General features: G+C 42.7%; 1 protein-coding gene, 1 long non-coding RNA gene, 1 other non-coding gene and 1 pseudogene across 4 annotated transcripts; 2 read left to right on the top strand and 2 right to left on the bottom strand.

Moving 5' to 3' along the window:
- The first annotated feature begins 1,514 nt into the window (after positions 1–1,514).
- LOC110288818 (tripartite motif-containing protein 43B-like) lies at positions 1,515–7,782 on the top strand. Of its 2 annotated transcripts, none has more exons than XM_085827868.1 (6): positions 1,515–1,925; positions 2,495–2,590; positions 3,227–3,457; positions 4,476–4,498; positions 5,336–5,436; positions 7,319–7,782. In XM_085827868.1, the coding sequence occupies exons 1-6, from the start codon at positions 1,515–1,517 to the stop codon at positions 7,780–7,782; spliced, it is 1,326 nt and encodes a 441-aa protein (XP_085683994.1). The 2 variants fall into 2 exon arrangements, with proteins under 2 accessions (XP_085683994.1, XP_085683993.1); XM_085827867.1 differs by having other exon boundaries at positions 3,224–3,457.
- Positions 7,783–15,534: 7,752 nt separating this feature from the next.
- On the top strand, positions 15,535–15,882 carry LOC110288819 (elongin-C pseudogene; annotated as a pseudogene).
- Positions 15,883–16,113: 231 nt separating this feature from the next.
- Positions 16,114–17,722, bottom strand: LOC147002107 (uncharacterized). The gene is made up of 4 exons (XR_015044460.1): positions 17,331–17,722; positions 17,167–17,241; positions 16,757–16,814; positions 16,114–16,552 (listed from the first exon to the last, which is right to left on the bottom strand). It is a non-coding gene; the product is annotated as an uncharacterized LOC147002107 (long non-coding RNA).
- LOC147002108 (small nucleolar RNA SNORD50) lies at positions 16,636–16,707 on the bottom strand. The gene has a single exon (XR_015044580.1). It is a non-coding gene; the product is annotated as a small nucleolar RNA SNORD50 (small nucleolar RNA).
- Positions 17,723–18,957: the final 1,235 nt, after the last annotated feature.

Raw genomic sequence — 18,957 nt, 5'->3', positions numbered from 1 at the left:
TATAGTTATTGTTGTAAAATTACTAATTTTTTTTCTTTAGAAAAGCTCTCATGCCGGGCGTGGTGGCACACGCCTTTAATCCCAGCACTCGGGAGGCAGAAGCAGGCAGATTTCTCAGTTTGAGGCCAGCCTGGTCTACAAAGTGAGTTCCAGGACAGCCTATACAGAGAAACCCTGTCTCGAAAAAACCAAAAAAAAAAAAAAAAGGAAAGAAAAGAAAAGCTCTCATGGCATATTCTAGGCAGGCCTTGAACTAAAAAAAAATCCTCCTACTTCAGCGTTCTAATTCCTAGGATTCTGGGTAAAGGTGTGTTACCACACCTAGCTAAACAGTGATTTGGGACATCCCTTGGGGGAGATTTGCTTGTGGAGATTGGCCAAGGTGTTAGTTCAATCTTTCATCCATTTAGAATAATCCCACTTAAGGGAGCTCATCTATTGGTAAAAGCAACCACTGGAGGAAGTGGGAGTGGTCTTTAGAGACTCTAAGTACAGCCCTGGGGCGCACCAGGTTCATTCTTCTCCAGACCAGAGGTAGAGTGTTTCTAACCTTTTGCTCCAGACACTGCTAGATCTATCACCTCACTCTCTGAGGAGCTGAGCTAGTATCGCATTGCTACCAAGCATTGCTAAGCAGGGACCGGGATAATTGCTTGGGTAAGTGCACAATTTACAAGAGAAAATTTCTTTTTTGTTCCTATTTTTAACTAAATACAAACAGGGGTTTGCTTAAAAGTTGTATTTTGCTATTTAGCAAAACCTGATTCAGTTTGCATTTGCATTTTTTCTTGGGATATAATGTGGGTTAAGGTTATAGATAATTTTAAATTTATCATGCACATTTTAGTTGATCTGATGTATTATAATGAGAGGTAGTTTCAAGATCTCCTCCTTCTCTTCCTTCTTCACTTTTCAAGACAGGGTTCCTCTGTGTAGCCCTGGCTGTCCTGGAACTTTCTTTGTATATCAGGCTGGCCTTGAACTCAGAAATCGTCTGCCTCTGCCTCCCAAGTGCTGGGATTAAAGGCGTCGCCACCACTGCCTGACTCAAGATACTTTTTTCTATTTATTCTGTGCTCTGTCTAAATTCTAAAATATTTCAAGAACATTCTGTGCTTAACAAATGCTCTGAGTGGTTTTAACAAATAACAGAATTTAAAGCTTGAAGTAGGGTGCATTTTCTTGGATAGGAAGGTGCTGTTTCACTAACGTGCCTGCAGTGAAAGGCCAGACTGTGGAGGAGAAGGGCTTGGATCACTCCTCGATGAATGTCTCTTGCCTTAAAGAATGTACCAGTTTGGGCTGAAGTCTCCAGGAGGAATGTAGATGGTAGGATCTAGAACGGTGTCACATCAGGCAATATGCCTGTCAGGGAAAGTTCTTGGTCATAAAAAAAAAAAAAAAAAAAAAAAACCTGTATTGCCATAATCACAAGTTGAATCAAACTTTGTCTAGTCTCTTGTTCTCTCTGGCCCAATAATAATCACACTGCTTTTTTTTTCCCCCTCAGAAAAATGGAATCAGACAATTTACAAGACCCTCAGGAGGAAACACTCACCTGCTCCCTCTGCCAGGGTATCTTTATGGATCCAGTTTATTTAAGTTGTGGCCATAAGTTCTGCGAGGGTTGTCTCTTCCTTTTTCGAGAAGACCTCAAATTTCCTGCCTGCCCCACGTGTAGTCAACCATGCCACCAGGAATATATAAATGACATTTCTATGAAGAAGCAGATGTCCATTGGCAGAAAGAAAAGAAGGCTCATGGAATATTTGAATTCTGAGGAGCACAAGTGTGTGACCCACAAGGCCAGAAAGATGATCTTCTGTGATAAGAGCAAGGTCCTCCTCTGTCACCTGTGTTCTGACTCCCAGGAGCACAGTGGTCACACGCACTGTTCCATTGATGTAGCTGTTCAGGAGAAAATGGTAAGTGATGTTTCTGGAAAACAAAAGGATGAGAGCTTGAGAGAGGGAGGCTTAGCAGACCACAGGAAGATGCTTGTCCTGATTCGGATGAAGTCATTGTGCTCCAAATCTCTTTTTAAAGAGCGAATGAAGAATGACTAGAAAATGTAAATAATCCTTGAGTGATGCATATAAGTGTAAATATCATTTCTAGTTTCATGAGTCATTATGTTCATGTCACTGAAAAGTCATAAATTTACATCTTTAAAGTGCTGGTGACATGAGACTAAATTACCAATAGTGCATTGGAATTAGCTGGTGAGAAAGAAGCGTCTGGGAATCCCAATCAGATGAGCATTATCCAGCCAGTCGTCAACTACGCTCCATCACTTCACTTGAGCCCAGGGTGGTTGTATTCTGTAATTCTATGGTCTGAAAATCTAAAGTTCCATAGTTACTAAAACAAAAAAAACCACTGTGATCCTTCTACCCTCTCTAAAGTAATTGTGTTCAGTGCTAGGGTCTGATCATCAGGTGACTCATTATTTATTTAAGGGTGATTTATTTATTTATTTATCTATCTATTACAGGAGAAACTTCTAAAGCACATGGTCTCATTATGGAGGAGGATCAAAACCCAGCAGAATTATCTACAAATAGAGAGGAGAATGACCTTGTTGTGGTTGGTGGGTATGAGACTTCAGCCCAAACTGGTACATTCTTTAAGGCCAGAGACATTCATCGAGGAGTGATCCAAGCCCTTCTCCTCCACAGTCTGGCCTTTCACTGCAGGCACGTTAGTGAAACAGCACCTTCCTATCCAAGAAAATGCACCCTACTTCAAGCTGATATTTCTTTTTTGTTTTCTTGGTTTTTGGTTTTTTTTGGTTTTTTTTTTGAGACAGGTTTTGTCTGTATAGCCCTGGCTGTCCTGGAGCTCACTTTGTAGACCAGGCTGGCCTCAAACTCAGAAATCTGCCTGCCGCTGCCTCCCGAGTGCTGGGACTAAAGGCGTGGGCCACCACGCCCGGAGCAGAGTTGCATTTTTGAGTAAACTTATTATCAAAACCTTTTTCCCCCCAGATATCTCAGTCTCATTTAATAGATAAAAGTGGTAAGGGAAAAGGATGGGTTTACTTGCTTCAGCTATTAATAAAGAAGAAATGTATGAAATCAGAGAATTGACATTTTCTGGAAAGTCCAGACAGTAAATCAGTGTGTGCAGTACTCTGATGGGCTCCTGTAGGTGAATTAAACATAGGATTCCGTGGAGAGGATCAAATCTTCAAGTGTGATCGATGATGCCCCTTTTCCTGCAGAAGTCCATGAAGCTACGGGAGGAAGTGATCAGGAGAGTGTATGGAAAACAATGTCCACCCCTCAATGAAGAAAGGGATCAAACTATAGAGTGCATGAGACATCAAAGCAACACTGTTTTAGAGGAGCTCAGGAAAAGTGAAGCTAAGATAGTCCACGAGAAAAATCAACTAACAGAGGTGTATCGGGAGCTGATGACAATGTCCCAGAAGCCATACGAGGAGCTGCTGGTGCAGGTGAGCGTGGAGGAGTGCTTGAAAGAGCTTCATTATCTGAGGACCACACCTGTGGCTGTTACATCTGAGAGTCCTTTCTATAGCTCCTGTACTTATCAGGGGATTTCCTTTTTAGGAAAAATCTGGCCGGGCGGTGGTGGAGCATGCCTTTAATCCCAGCACTCGGGAGGCAGAGGCAGGCGGATTTCTGAGTTCCAGGACATCCAGGGCTACACAGAGAAACCCTGTCTCGAAAAGAAAAACCTGGAGAGATAATTTCTGATAACCTAAAAAGCAAGCTTGTTGACATTGTTAGTTGATTTCCTCATTGAGTATCTCCCCATTTTTGGTGTGTTTGTAGCTTGCTTCTTTGAAACCCCAAATTAAGTGATTCTTGTTACCGGATACTCCATTTTACCTCTACTTGGATGCTAAGCACAGCTTTAAAGTAGTCTATCGTCCGTTTGTTCTGTTTGAAAGCTATGTTTTTGAGAGTTCTTTGGGCAGTGGGGGATTTGATACATGTTCTTTGTGGTGCACAATGGCCTCGGACTCACAGGACTCCTGAGACCTAAACCCCAAAGTTTAGAGTTGCAGATAGGAGGCACCATGTAGGGGTAAGGCCTCAGTTTTCAAGTACCCCTAATGAAAGTATTCCTTTGCTTTGTGTACAAGATCAAAGAAAGTCCTCTGCAGAGAGTGAGGTGTTCCAAAGCAGTGTATAACTCCCACCCATTTGCTTCCCAAGTATTCTCACAACCTGATTTCATTAACAATTCCATTGTGCTAATCCACTTCATTGGCATTACTCTGGGACGTGAAAATACACTTGCAGGTGAATTGGTATAGTGCTGACTGACATATAAGATTTTATGGGTTGGTGGCATGGCTCAATGGTTAAGAGCACTGATACCCCTTTCTGGTGTGTTTGAAGAGAGCAATAGTGTACTCATATCTGTAAAATGAATAAATCTCATATATATGAAACCACATTGTGTTCTGTTTCTTTAGGTAACTAAGCTTCTTGTTTTGTTTGCAGGACTTGGATGACTTGTTCAGAAGGTGAGTTTTAGTCCTCAGTGTATGCCATACACTGAGGATACCCTGACCTATGGAAAAAGCAGAACAAGACCTTTAGCAAAGTACAGATACACTTTGTTTTGTTTGTTTGTTCGAGACAGGGTTTCTCTGTATAGCCCTGGCTGTCCTGGAACTCACTTTGTAGACCAGGCTGGCCTCGAACTCAGAAATCCACCTGCCTCTGCCTTCCAAGTGCTGGGATTAAAGGCGTGCGCAACCATGCCCCGAGAGATACACTTTGTATAGCAAATCCTTAATTGTTTATGGATGCTGTGTTTGGGAAGGTTTTCATGGGTATGATGGCTGTTCACCTTTATACCAGTTTCTTTTCTTTCTCCCTATGAATGAAGGAGTGTATGTAATGGGCTTGAGCTAAAATTTGTTTTCCAATCCCAATCATTGAGGCCCACGGGCTGTATTTTCCTGGTAGTAGAAGAAAGGGGCTGGAAGCATGGGAAGAAAGGAATTGGTAGCAGGAGGGCTTCAGAAACAGCATCCAAGAGGAAACTACCCTGTCTCCTGATCATGGGGTTTCTTTAATATCAGAAAATGTTTTGTGTGAAAAATGTTCAGATAAGTATTTACTTTTATAAAAATTCGATTTGCTATGAATACCTATGTGAGTGCACATGTGTGCAGGGCAGAGGACCACTATCAGGAGTCAGTCTTCTCCTTACACCATGGGTTCCTGGGATTGAACTTCAGTTGTCAGGTTGTATGGCAAGGGTTTTAACCCCTGAGTCTTACTTAGCTCTGAGTGAAGATTTCTCCTCATCACTGGGATGATAATCTTAGCATATCAATGTCTTCTCCTTGCAGGAGTAAACTAGCGGCAAAGCTGAACAAGCCACAGGGTATGATACCAAGACTCAGTGCCTATTCCATTCCTGGGCTGACTGCAAGGCTCAACTCTTTCCGAGGTGAGTGTCAGGACTGATGTAATGACTAGAGGTGCCTTTCAACAGTGAGAAACTTTGCACAGTGAATATATTTTTTAAAGGTTTATTTATTGTTATATGTAAGTACACTGTAGCTGTCCTCAGACACCCCAGAAGGGGCATCAATGTCATTAAGGATGGTTGTGAGCCACCATGTGGTTTCTGGGATTTGAACTCAGGACCTTCGGAAGAGCAGTCGGTGCACTTAACCGCTGAGCCATTTCTCCAGCTCCCCACAGTGAATATTTTAATTTATAGAAAGATATGTCTAGTTAAGCCACATTGTAATCATTTAGGCACATGGTCATTATACAAACAAAGATACCAATTTAATGATGTACATAATTCAGGATGAAAAACAAAGTATCATTTGTTCATTGAGACACACAGAATGATTAATTCCGGACAGTTTAATACAAATTAAGTATAACTAGCAATTAAAATATTTGTATGTTTTCTTTTTTTTTAAGATTTATTATTTTTATATATGTGAGTACATTGTCCCTGTCTTCAGACGCACCAGAAGAGGGCATCAGATCTCATTACAGATGGCTGTGAGCCACCATGTGGTTGCTGGGAATTGAACTCGACCTCTGTGAGAGCAGTCAGTGCTCTTAACCTCTGAGCCATCTCCAGCCCTGTATGTTTTCTATTATTAGACCAGGCTGGCCTTGAACTCAAATCCTCTGCCTCCCGAGTGCTGGGATTAAAGGCGTACACCACCATGCCCGGCTATGATTTATCTTTGTACCCCTGGCTGTTTTGGAACTAGCTCTGTAAACCAGGCTGGGCTCAGACTCACAGATCCACCGGCCTCTGGCTCCCGAATGCTTTAATTAAAGACACATGAAACCATGCTCAGCTACCAGTTGAGTTTTAAAGTATATTATACTCCATAGATTAAAATTCACGGGCTGGAGAGATGGCTCAGTGGCTAAGAGCACTGACTGCTCTACCAGGGATCCTGAGTTGACTTCCCAGCAACCACATGGTGGCTCACAACCATCTGTAATGGGGGTCTGATGCCCTCTTCTGGTGGGTCTGAAGACAGTGACAATGTACTCACATACATGAAGTGAATAAATAAATCTTTAAAACATTATTAAATTCACAAGAGCTAGTGGCAGCCACTTGTAACCCCAGCATTAAAAACGTGGAATCGGGAGGATTGCCCAAGAGCTTGAGGCCAGACAGATTGACATAGTGAGCTCCATGCCTGTCAAGGATATATAGCAAGAAATCCTATCTCAAAGATACAGAAATGATCATTAAAACAAAAAAACCCAAATAGACAAATTCATATATCACAGGCAATAAAAATAAAATGAGTCGATAAGACACCGCTCAGTCAGAATCACACTGGGAGATCTAAATATGGATTGCCATCACAGGGAAAGATCAGAGGAACCAGGGTTTAGTAAAAGGCAGATAATTGCTCTTAGGGGACAACTTCTAGTGCATGCTTAGATTTGTACAAATCTGCTTAGTGGAATGAAAATCAAATCACTAAAATGCAAGCAATCATGACTTAGGAATAACTTTTCATGGAGACTCAGGGGTACAGCCTTCACAGCGGTCCTCATTGTGTTGCACACCTTCTGTTGGTCAGTGGTAATTAAGAGCTCCTGACAGAACTGTGCTGTGGCTTCCTCCTGCAGCTTCTACAGATTTTCAAAAAAGTTTTCCTCATGTGCTCACACTGTTTCTTGGGAACTTCTTGACTTTGATTTCTTTATCTGGGCTATATCTACCCATCCAGTCTTAGCCTTTCGATTTTTAAAACCCAGGAAATCTCTAGGGACCTCTCTCACCTGACAACCATAAACAGTTGGTTTAACTAAAATGTTGGCTTTTCTTCCCACAGTGAAGATTTCCTTTAAACATTTAATCAAGTTCGACTACACCTCAGGCATCAGACTTCTCCATGAAAGCACATATCTGGATTCAGATGAAACCCATCGTGTTTCCTGGGGGAAAAAGAGCTTCTCCAGAGGAAAATACTATTGGGAGGTGGATTTGAAGGACTATAAGCAGTGGAGTGTAGGAGTCTGTAAGGATCCCTGGTTAAGGGGGAGAGGCGATAAGAGGGAACCCACAGATCTATTTCTTCTTGAGTGTTTGAGAAAGGAAGGTCATTACATTCTCATCACCCGAGTAGGAAATGAACGTTATATAGAGAAGCCAGTTGGCCAAGTTGGCGTGTTCCTTGATTGTGAGGGTGGATATGTAAGTTTCGTGGATGTAGCCAAGAGTTCCCTCATACTCACCTACTCTCCTGGATCTTTCCATTGCGCTGTCAGGCCTTACTTCTCTGCTGTCTACACATAATCATAGGAAGCTGGAATCCAGTATGCTAGTGCTTTTCCAGTATTTCTATGATAATGTGTCCCCTCTTTATTGTGATGGTTTGTATATGCTTGGCCAGGGGAGTGGCACTATTAGAATGTGTGGCCCGGTTGGAGTTGGTGAGTCACTGTGGGTGTGAGCTTTAAGACTCTCATCTTAGCTGTGTGGAAGCCAGCCTTCAGCTGAAGATGTAGAACTCTCATCTGGGTCTCCTACCATGCCTACCTAGATATTGCCATGATCCCACTTTGATAATGGATTGAACCTCTAAACCTGAAGGCCAGCTCTAATTAAATGTTGTCCTTTATAAGACTTGCCTTGGTCATGGTGTCTGTCGATAGCATTAAAACCCTAACTAAGACATGTTAAAATGACATTAAGGGCTGGAGAGATGGCTCAGAGGTTAAGAGCACTGACTCCTGGTTAAGGGACTGTTCTTCTGAAGGTCCTGAGTTCAAATCCCCACAACCACATGGTGGCTCACACCCATCTGTAATGCGTATGATGCCCTCTTCTGGGGTGTCTGAAGACAGCTACAGTGTACTTACATAATAAATTTAAAAAATATAAAATGATATTAACTGTAAAAGATGGGTGACTGCTTCTTATCTGTGCTCTACCTGTTCCTAGAACATTTACTTTCAAAGTAGTTATTGCTTTTTGTTTTTGCATATTTGTGAGAATTACTAATTAGAATCTTGGATCTAGTGTAGACCTAGAACTCAGGATGCAGAGTTCCCAGAGTTCCAGCACCATTAAAATATGTATCTGTGTGATTCTAACTTAATGACGTCAGGCAGAGGCACAGATCTACTGTAGGCAGATTTGTTGATCAATAAAAGCTTGAATCCCTATTTGATCTAAACAATTATTTACCAACTGGGATAGAACAACAACAACAACAACAAACAGGCTCTCATCGTTCAGAGAGGGACTTTTTTTTTTTTTTCTGGAAAAAAGGAAAGTGAGTTTCCCCCTCTTTCACGTCCTTTATTTTAATCCTGTTTTATGTTGGGGACACACTTGAAAAAACTTTAATTGTCTCCAACATAAAACAGCTTTAAATATTGAATATTCTTCCAGTCTCGGAGAGCACACAAATGTCTTCTGACATTCAACAGCTTCTCTCTTCTGGAAACCTCTCCTTGGTCATTTGCAAGAGGGTCGTGTGCACCTGAGAACACTGAGAGAAGTAGATTGTAATGCTCATCCAAGGCCATTTTCTTTCATGATTCTAGACTTTCAGAAATGAAGTCTCAAATTTTTTTGGTTAGCCAGTCTGGTTCTCTCTGCTTTCTCATGTTGCTCCTAAAGGCATAAAGTTATACTTAATATCCCAACATAAGATTTGACTCCATTGACCATTTGACTTCTGTGACACCTAGGCTCTGACCAGAATATTACACCAAGGACTGTGCAGAGACCTGAGATCTTAGGTTGGCCCTTTAGGAAGCATATTGCAAATATTTTAGAAAAGACTAGACTAAGAACACAGACATAAGAAATGCCATGCGACTACTACTTAGCCAGCACCAGGCATGCAGTTCAATAAGATCTCAAAACATAGAAGCACCTCAAAGGGGATGAGGTGTTTTGTTTGTTCTCATTTTTATTAGAAAAAGAGAAAGCAAATGTTGGGGTTGCATTTATATCATGTACAGGATTCTGGAGAATTTCTAAATCCCCCAATTTCCTGAAAGTTTACATTCCAGTCATAAAACCTCACTTGATGCATCTACAATATAACAACAGCTCATATGTAACCCTCAGGAAACCTTGTGGAAGAGGATACATCCTAAGAGCCAGAGCACCAGAACATCTGCTTCTAGGCACACAAGGAAGAGGGAGTTGAAGGAGGTCCCATGGGCGCATATACAATATATGAAATTGCCTTAAGTTAATGAGAGCTAAAAAGCAAATCAGTTTAGCAGTCAGGGCAGCTCTGTGACTTATGTCCAGTCCCAAGCTCCCCAAATGTACTTTTGTGGGCAAATGGCCTTCACCTTGGCCACATTTAGAGCATATAGAGTATAAATCCTTTCCTATTTAACTATTGTGGTTCTTTTGAACTCATATCTAATAAGGTAAAACACAAAGCTCATGTATATACATTTTAAAATTCTTATAATACTGTCAGGTTATAACTTCTTCCCTCATTTCTCCTAGTCCAAGCTTGGGTAAGGCAACCCAGTAGGAGGAAATGGGTCTCAAGAGCAGACAAGAGTCATATCTACTTCACTGTTACCAGTCCTACAAAAATTCCAAGCTAAAAACCATAACATGCTGGGCAGTGGTGGTATACGCCTTTAATCCCAGCATTTGGGAGGCAAAAGGCAGGCGGATTTCTGAGTCTATACAGTGAGTTCCAGGAAAGCCAGGGATATACAGAGAAACCCTGTCTCAAAAAATCAACCAAAAACCATAACGTGCAGAGGACTTAAGCACACACCAATGTTCCAGGGTTGCTGCTCCAGTCTCTGTGAATCCCCAGGACCCCTATTTAGTTGCTTCTGTTGGCTGTATTATCCTAGTGTCTTTGACCCCCCTGACTCTTATTCTTCCTTCCCCTTCTTCCATGGGGTTCCTAGAGCTCTGAGGGGAGGGACCTAATGGAGTACTCCAATTTGGGCTCTCTCTACATCTCATGCATGGCTGTCAGTCTTTATATTGGTTCTAATCAGCTTCTAGGGAAAGTGTCTCTGATGACTATTGAACTAGGCCTCAATCTTTGAGTATAGCAGAATACCACTAGGAATCATTTCATTGACTTATTTTTCCTACCCTAGGTCCTTGGCTATCCAGACTCCAGTTCTTGATCCCGGCAGTGTTGGGCATGGGTTTCCTCTCTTGTGGGCTTCGAATTAGACCACTCATTAGTTGGCCACTCCCACAAGTTCTCCTCCATTGCCCCAGCACATCTTTCTGGCAGGATAGGTTGTAGGTCTAAGGGCCGTAGCTGGGTTCATGTTGCAACCCTACCACTGTAAGTTGCCTGGTTATAGAATATGGCTGGTTCAGGCTCTGTATCCTCCATTACTGGGAGTGGTCTCTGGGGTCACCTTTGCAGATTCCAGGGATTTTTCCTTTTTACTAGATTTTTTTTTTTTTGGGGGGGGGGTTTCGAGACACGCTCTGTGTAGCCCTGGCTGTCCTGGAACTCATTCCCGAGTGCTGGGATTAAAGGCGTGGGCCACCACGCCCGGCCATTACTAGATTTCTACATCAGCTCCAGAAGTTATCCAATTCCAGTCATCTCTCCCATACTCTCTCCCTCCAGTCCTCCCTGAGAACTTGATCCCCCCTTGTTTCTTAGCTTCATGTCTGTGGATTGTAGAATAATTATCCTGTACTTTGTGGCTAATAGTCACTTAAAAGTGAGAATACCATGTTTGTCTTTCTGGGTCTGGGTTACCTCACTCAGGATGATCGTTTCTAGATTCATCTATTTGCCCACACATTTAATGATGTCATTGTTTTTAATATTTGAGTAATATTCCATTATGTAAAGGTACCTCATTTTCTTTATCCATTCTTTGGCTGTTTCCAGTTTCTGGCTATGATGAATAAACCTACTAAAAACTTTGTTGAGCAAGTGTCCTTGTGGTATTTTTTGGGTCTATAGCTGGATCTTGAGATAGGTCTATTCCCAGTTTTCTGAGAAACTACCCAATTGATTTCCAATGAGGTTGTATAAGTTTGCACTCCCATCAGTGGAGGAGTGTTCCCCTTGCTCTACATTTTTGCCAGGATGAACTTGAGATTTTTTTTCTCAGCCATTTTGATGAGTGTTAGATGAAATCTGAGTTATTTTAATTTGTCCTTACATGATAACTAAGGATGCTGAACATTTCTTTAGTGCTTCTCAGCCATTTAAGATTCATTTGTCAAGAATTCTGTTTGGGTCTGTACCCCATTTTTATTAATTTTATTAAATTAATTAATTTATTTTTGTTTGTTTTTTTCAAGACAGGGTTTCTCTGTGTAGCCCTGGCTGTCCTGGCACTCACTTTGTAGACCAGGCTGGCCTGGAACTCAGAAATCCTCCTGCCTCTGCCTCCCAAGTGCTGGGATCAAAGGCATGTAACACCACTGCCCAGCAGAGGCATTTTCTCAATCAGGAATCCTTCTTCCAAGCTGGGTGTGGAGGCACTCACTCACCTTTAATCCCAGTATTCTGGAGTCAGAGGCAAGAGGCAATCTGTGATTCAAGGCCAGCCTGTTATACAAACTAAGTTCCAGGACAGTTAGAGCTACATAGTGAGACCGAGACTCAAAAAAACCTAAATAAATAAATAAACAAATAAATGATTGCTCTATTTGCATGCACACCTGCATGCCAGAAGAGGGCATCAGATCCCATTACAGATGGTTGTGAGCCTCAATGTGGTTGCTGGGAATTGAATTCAGGACCTCTGGAAGAACAACTAGTGCTATTCCATCTTTGGGACACTGGTGTGTGTGTGTGTGTGTGTGTGTGTGTGTATGTGTGTGTGTGTGTGTGTGAAGCTTTAGCCTTGCAGATGAGGGGTGGTGCTGGGGGAAGGGGCTGTGTGTGGGGGGGGGGTGGTGGAGGGGGTGCTGGGACTAAAGGTGTACACTGTCAACACCCAGGTTCTTTGAACTGCAGAGCCATCTCTCCAGCTCCTGACCCCCACCCCCAGCTTGGTTTTTAAGATTTATTGAGCTCTCAGGTAAGCTCCTTACCAAGCTAGAATACCTGGATGATAACTAGGATTAGCCCTCTATTAACAAAAAGAATTATTTAGACAGAATCTGTAAATTTCAGGAGGCTTAGTCAAAAATGTCATCCAGTGTGTATACAAAGGTTTCAGTTAGTGCATTTAATGGAAATGAATTTTAATTCCCACTAAAATGATGCCCTGTTTGGACTTGTTTCTTGCTCAGGTACAAATCGCCCAGTCATGATGGGGATGGCTCCTTGGTTAAATGTGCTTACTGCTTTCAGGGCCCAGGTTCAGCACCCAGCTCCCTCACAGCAGCTGAACTTTAGCGGCACATCCTACGCCCCCTTCTGGCCTAAAAGGGCAACCGCATTCACACACATACCACCCCTAATTCCCACCCTATAAAAACATTCCTCCTTCAATGCACAATGAACACACCAACTTCTCATCATATTTTCTTACTGAAAACACATTGCAATTTCAATCTGTCTCCTCAAAAACTATAATGTACTTAGCATTCAGCCTTATCTTGTATTCCACGTTTTTCTATCCGACTACTACCAAGATCCCAATCTATCACAAATACATCTGAAACCATACTATGCTTTATTCATGCAGTCCCTTAGGCCTAACTGTGTGTTCCCTGAAGTTCAATTGGTTTGGACTCAATCTGTTTAATCCTGTAACAGGAAGGATTCTCTTGCCAGCATGCTGACACCTGCCTGTAATCTACAGTTGGGAGGTGGGATTGCCATAAATTCCTAAGGCCAGTTTGATCTGAGTGAGCTCCAGGTCTACACAATGAGGCCCTCTTCCAAAGTAATCAAGCAATAAAGAAAAATTTCACTTGTGTTTTCTATTTATGTTAGGTTGCTTTTGGTTTTCTTCAGCATCCTGTACCTGTATTTATGAAGAGAATAGAGACATGGCTTATCCCTGGGTTCCTTGGGAGACTAGTACTTGTTAATATATAAAATACATAATAACTTGGACTATATCAAGTAAATATATTGAAAGACCCATTAGAAAGCAAGGAAATAAGCAGAAAAGACTGCAGAACGAGGTCAAACCATTTCACAACACTGCCTTGCCTTTAACTTTGTCAGCCTGGGTAAAAGGCGAGCAAGCCTTACATTTCTTCTTAGACAATCTCTGCAATGTGTCTCTGTGTAGCCCTGTCCTAAAACTTGCTCTGGAGATTGGCCTTGGAAATCAGAGATCTAACGGCCTCTGCTGAGGCTAAACGTGTAGATGTGGGCCATACCAGTTTTGTTTCAAAGTAATTTAGAGCATCTGACCCTGTTTTGGGTCTGTGAGATTTATCAATGAACCTTTGACTGGGCTCAAGTGATCTTCCTGCCTTAGACTCCTGAGTTGTTTCCCTATTTTCCATGGAAATTCAGTTACTCTTGAATAGCCAGCAGTAAGCAGGAAACTAAAGAGAAATTCCTATTTCTTCAATAAAAAGGAGACAACAAATAACATGTGGTACAGCAAAAGCAGAGCTAGAGTTTGCAGAAATCAACATGCATAGAAACACAAAGCCAAAAAAAAAAAAAAAAGGCAGAGTATCAAATGAAAACTTTTGTTTTTGTTTTTTGAGACAAGTTTTCTCTGTATAGCCCTGGCTGTCCTGGAACTCACTTTGTAGACCAGGCTGGCCTCGAACTCAGAAATCCGCCTGCCTCTGCCTCCCCAGTGCTGGGATTAAAGGCGTGAGCCACCATGCCCGGCTATGAAAACTTTTTTTTTTTTTTAAGATTTATGTATTAGTATAAGTTCACTGTAGCTGTCTTCAAACGCACCAGAAGAGGGTACCAGATTTCATTATGGGTGGTTGTGAGTCACCATGTGGTTGCTGGGATTTGAACTCAGTACCTTTGGAAGAGCAGTCGGTGCCCTTACCCACTGAACCATCTCACCAGCCTGAAAACTTTTTTAACATCCTAAAGAAATAGGAATAAGTAAATAACACATGGAACCAAGGCACCATGACTGTCAGTGTAAACATAAGCTAGAGACTACCAACTAGACATGTTTCAACTGCACCCAAACATGGTACAGAGAACCCATAAAGAACTACATAGTTACAGCCAACTCATTTTTCAAAGGTGGCAAGGTTTCCTGTGAAGAAATTAAGTCCATCTCATCAATGATACCAGGAAAACTTAATTACAGGGGGAAACAAAAATCCAAGTAGATTCTTCCCACTAATTATGAAAACTTTAGACCTTGAATTAGTGATAAACTAGGCAGACGGCTGAGCTGTGGTGACACATGCTTTTAATCCCAGCATTTGGGAGGTGGGGGAATCTCTGAGTTCAAGGGCAGCCTGATCTACAGAGTTCTTGGACAAAAACAAAACAGAACTAAGAAAAAAGAAAAAGGCTAAGTGTTAAAACACTTTCAGTACAAAGTTTGGACAAGGGCACTCTGGACTAGTGTAAGGATTTCAAATCACAAAAAAAAAAAACAAGAAAAATTTATTCCCAACCAGGAACACTGGCACTACTTTGTAAAGGCTGGTAACAAACTGAAGACAGGCAATTTAGTAGCAGAGTATTCTAAGGTTAGGCATGGCAGCCTTTTCCTTAATCTATAAACTGAGGCCAGTCATCTCTATAGTTGAGTACCAGGTCAATTTTGAGACACTGTCTCAAAAAACAGAAGGAAGTTCAACCCTTGCCTCAAAGGAAAATGGAAGTATGCACCAGTAAGAACTTAGAAGTGGAAGCTGGCACTGACAGCCCACTTAGTTTTAGCACTTGGGAGGGCTGGGCATTGTGTGACAATTTCACAGGGAAACCTGATCGTGTGCACAATCGTCCTAAGAAGGAGATTGGCATTAGTGCACGTAGCTCACAAACTTTGAAAACTCAATCACCACGGAAGTGGGACATGTGACAGGACACTCTGGTTAATCAATCTGCTGACACAAAAAACCTGAAAAGCACTTCCTCGGAGGCAAGTTACAAGCAGGCCGAGTCTAGGCCTGCACAGAAAACTACTAAATTTCCTCTGGGATCAAACAGGATTTTACAAGAACATAATGGATGGAGTGGAGAAAACCTACAGCGGCTGTGAAGGCCCTGATGCTATGTATGTGAAATCACTGTCTTCTAATGGTCATGAATTTATTGTAAAAGGAGAACATGCATCAACATCAGGAACAATACAGGCCATGTGGAGCGGTCCAGGTTAGTTTGCTGAGAATGGAACCAACGAGGTCAATTTTAGAGCGATTCCCTCACACATGCTATTGAAAGTGTGCATGAGTTTGACCTATAAGGTCCCCTATACTAACAGCTCCATTGAAATTCCAGAATTCCCAATTGCATCCGAAATTGCACTGGAACTGCTGATGGCCCCAAACTTCCTAGATGGTCAAATAAAATAAATTATAATAAACTTATTTTTTTTTTTCAGCATTAAAAAAAAAAACCTGGGGCATGGTGGTGCATGCCTTTAATCCCAGCACTCCGGAGGCAGGGGCAGGTGGATTTCTGAGTTCAAGGCCAACCTGGTCTACAAAGTGAGTTCCAGGACAGCCAGAGCTATACAGAGAAACCCTGTCTCGAAAAAAAAAAAAAAACAAACAAACAAAAAACCTGAAGAAATATTTGCTACTGAATGTTTATTGCAGCACTCCCAAGCAACCACTGTCAGATGAATAAGGAAATGGCTCAGAACCAATTTTACAATCACAAAAATGGTGAACTGCTGCTTTATAGTCAGGATTGCATTCACTCTACTCAGTCTGTACAGCTATGTCTGTCATCAGCTCACCCATGACCTTCACAGAAGAGAACACGGTCAAATGGATTGTCAAAGCAACCCATTTACATACAGCCCACAAAAAAACATACAGGAATCAACTCTGCAGGCCATACCAGATGCTGTCCCCAATCACTACATAGGGACAGCTAGAGACATGTAGATAGACCCCATCTCAAACATCCCAGTACTAATTAATTAATTAATTAATTAATTTAATTTTCTTGTCTCTGCCTTTTCTGGGTGGTTACCATATCTAGTGTTCATTCGCAAGAAGTCTTGTGTAACCGCCCCTAAAATATAAAGACAAAAAAACCACAGGCATCACATTACTGCCAACATTAAAGAAGAACACAATAGTCCTTTGTAATGGTCCATCTCACAAGCCAGATCCGTAATTATAGTTTTTCAACAGGAATTCAGGTTCGGGAAAGGATCATCATAGACTAGACCAACGACAGTAAGCTCAGCAGAAAACAAAACAGAGCACCACTCACATGCACTCCTGCTGCAGGATCTTCACAGGCAGGCTGGCATCTCACTGGTCAGCATTCACTGCAGAAAGAGGTACCATGACATGCTATGAGTAAGAACTGCATAACAAACAAGACTTAAACTTCACTTAAACACAATGGTCTTCTCTCAGAAGCTGTATCCCTGTTCAGGTCATCATCTTCGGGATGTAGTCCATCACTGTTCAGACCCGGTATGTCTCACAACTGTTTGTATAATCAATTTGTACACCCTGCATTCACTACAGCCACTCCAACTTAGAAAGGCCAGAGTAGGAGAAGCTGCTGTGTTTGGCCAGGACTATTTAACAATACATTTCCGGGAAGCGGATTCTCTTTTCACCAACAGTAAAAATGTATGCTGGCAAAAATGTAAATCTAGATTTCATACATACCTTTTAAAAGAGTCAGGCTTTAATCAAGTTATTTTCTGTTACGAATTCACTCGGATGCTTTGGGCTCCCCTTCATCTAATGAAAAGAAACACATTTTAAGCATCACACACCACTTCCTGTTGCTCCAATACTTCAATTAGAAAACTAAGCTGTATCTCCCTTACCTTTTTTTATCTTTTTGCAACTGCTTTGAGGATGTTAAGAATGATGAGGCCATGGTCCCTGTGAAAGGATTCATGTGCATATAATCGGATGTCACCTAGGTGTCACCTGAACCTTCCAAACAGCACAAAAAGCCTTGCATATTTTTCTGCAAACCCTGCTGTGTAAGAAGCAACCCAAACTGGGCCTGAGGAACCAGAATGCATGTGGCCTTCAGTCAGGCCGCCCAGTCCCAATCTCCCCAGGACCTAAGCTCCAAACCCGAAATCTCTTTAGCTGCTGCGCACTTCTCCCAGGTAGTTTACAGCGGTACCCTAAGCTCAAGTCCCGAGGGCTGCTCCGCAGAACCGGAGCATCTGTATTTACTCTGGAACCCCACATTTTGGTTGGTCACCGGGTGGCCTAAAAGAGTAACCTACAACTTTCCGCGCAGGTCCCTTTATAGTTTCAGTGGAGCAAGAGCAAGGCTGCCCCTCCCTCTGGCACCGATTGGACTCGAGAGCACGTGGGGGCGTGGCCGTTCCTGAAACAAGGCGTGGAAACACTGTGGGTCTTTTCCTCCAGGCTGTTCTGGCATGGTGCGCGCCGCCCGCCCACCCGCCCGCCGCGTGTGTCTCCGTTGCTGCGCGCGCTCCCGCTGGCTCTCCGCCACCGGTCTCTTCCCAGTCTGGCAGGCGGCTTAGCTCGACGTGGAGTGGGAGTGGCGCCAAAATTCAAACGAACTGCGGCAGTTGCAGGCCGGGCACTGCCTGCTTCGAGAAGGTTGGCAGCCAGGAATGGCCTTGACTTCACCCCAACTCTAACCCCGGTGGCAGCCGCGCCGGGGGAGGGACCTTGGAGGACAGAACTATGCAGGTGAAATGGAAAAGCCACGCATTTATCCTTCATGCACTCTGGGGATGCTGCTGGTCTGCAGAGGACCACACTGTCCGGTGCTAGCTATCCAATGCCTGCTTGGGCGCCCAGCCAGGTCCAACTTCCACCCCAGCCCCACCCCTCTCACTACCAGACTTTAGGGACAATTATACTGTCAATATCCTCAGAAGTTAAACATTCTGTTTCACAGAGGAGGCAGCAGGTCAAAAGCCACCAATTGTCCTTTATTTATTTTATAGCAAGATTGACTTATTTTATGCTGGGATTTGAACTCAGGACCTTCCGAAGAGCAGTCAGTGCTCTTACCCGCTGAGTCATCTCACCAGCCCCACACCAAAGTCTTTGACCTTCCCGAAGCAATCAGTAAGGAATTTCCATCCACTCCGACCAGGCAGAATTTAAGAATTAGTGCAAACGGGGCTAGTGAGATGACTCACTGGATAAAGGTGCTTGCCATGAAAATGAGGTGAAATCAGTTCAATCCCTGAAACACAGGTAGAGATGGAAGGGAGAATAAACTCCACAGAGCTATCCTCTGATCACCATATTTCCACAGTGGCATGGGGGTCAACACACACATCATGCACACATGCAGTAGTAATGATAATAAGTGAATAAAAGCCATTTGGGTAAGAACATCACATAAGGTTTGCCATAGAAAGAAGGTAGGGAATAGAATCACATATGGTAAAAGCTTGTCACAGCATCTGGTTAAGGACTGTGCCTCTGGGCTACATTTCAAGCCTGTGATCT

The sequence above is a fragment of the Mus caroli genome, unplaced genomic scaffold, assembly GCF_978045245.1.
Source record: "Mus caroli unplaced genomic scaffold, Mus_caroli_1 scaffold_11, whole genome shotgun sequence".
NCBI lineage: Eukaryota > Metazoa > Chordata > Mammalia > Rodentia > Muridae > Mus > Mus caroli.
This window is presented reverse-complemented; position numbering and strand designations above follow the sequence as displayed.

Excerpts from the sequence above, each read along its gene's own strand:
- LOC110288818 (XM_085827867.1), top strand. The coding sequence starts at position 1,515 with ATGGAATCAGACAATTTACAAGACCCTCAGGAGGAAACACTCACCTGC. Across the intron at positions 4,499-5,335 it reads TTGGATGACTTGTTCAGAAG|GAGTAAACTAGCGGCAAAGC; the intron begins GTGAGTTTTAGT and ends TTCTCCTTGCAG. Across the intron at positions 5,437-7,318 it reads AAGGCTCAACTCTTTCCGAG|TGAAGATTTCCTTTAAACAT; the intron begins GTGAGTGTCAGG and ends TTCTTCCCACAG.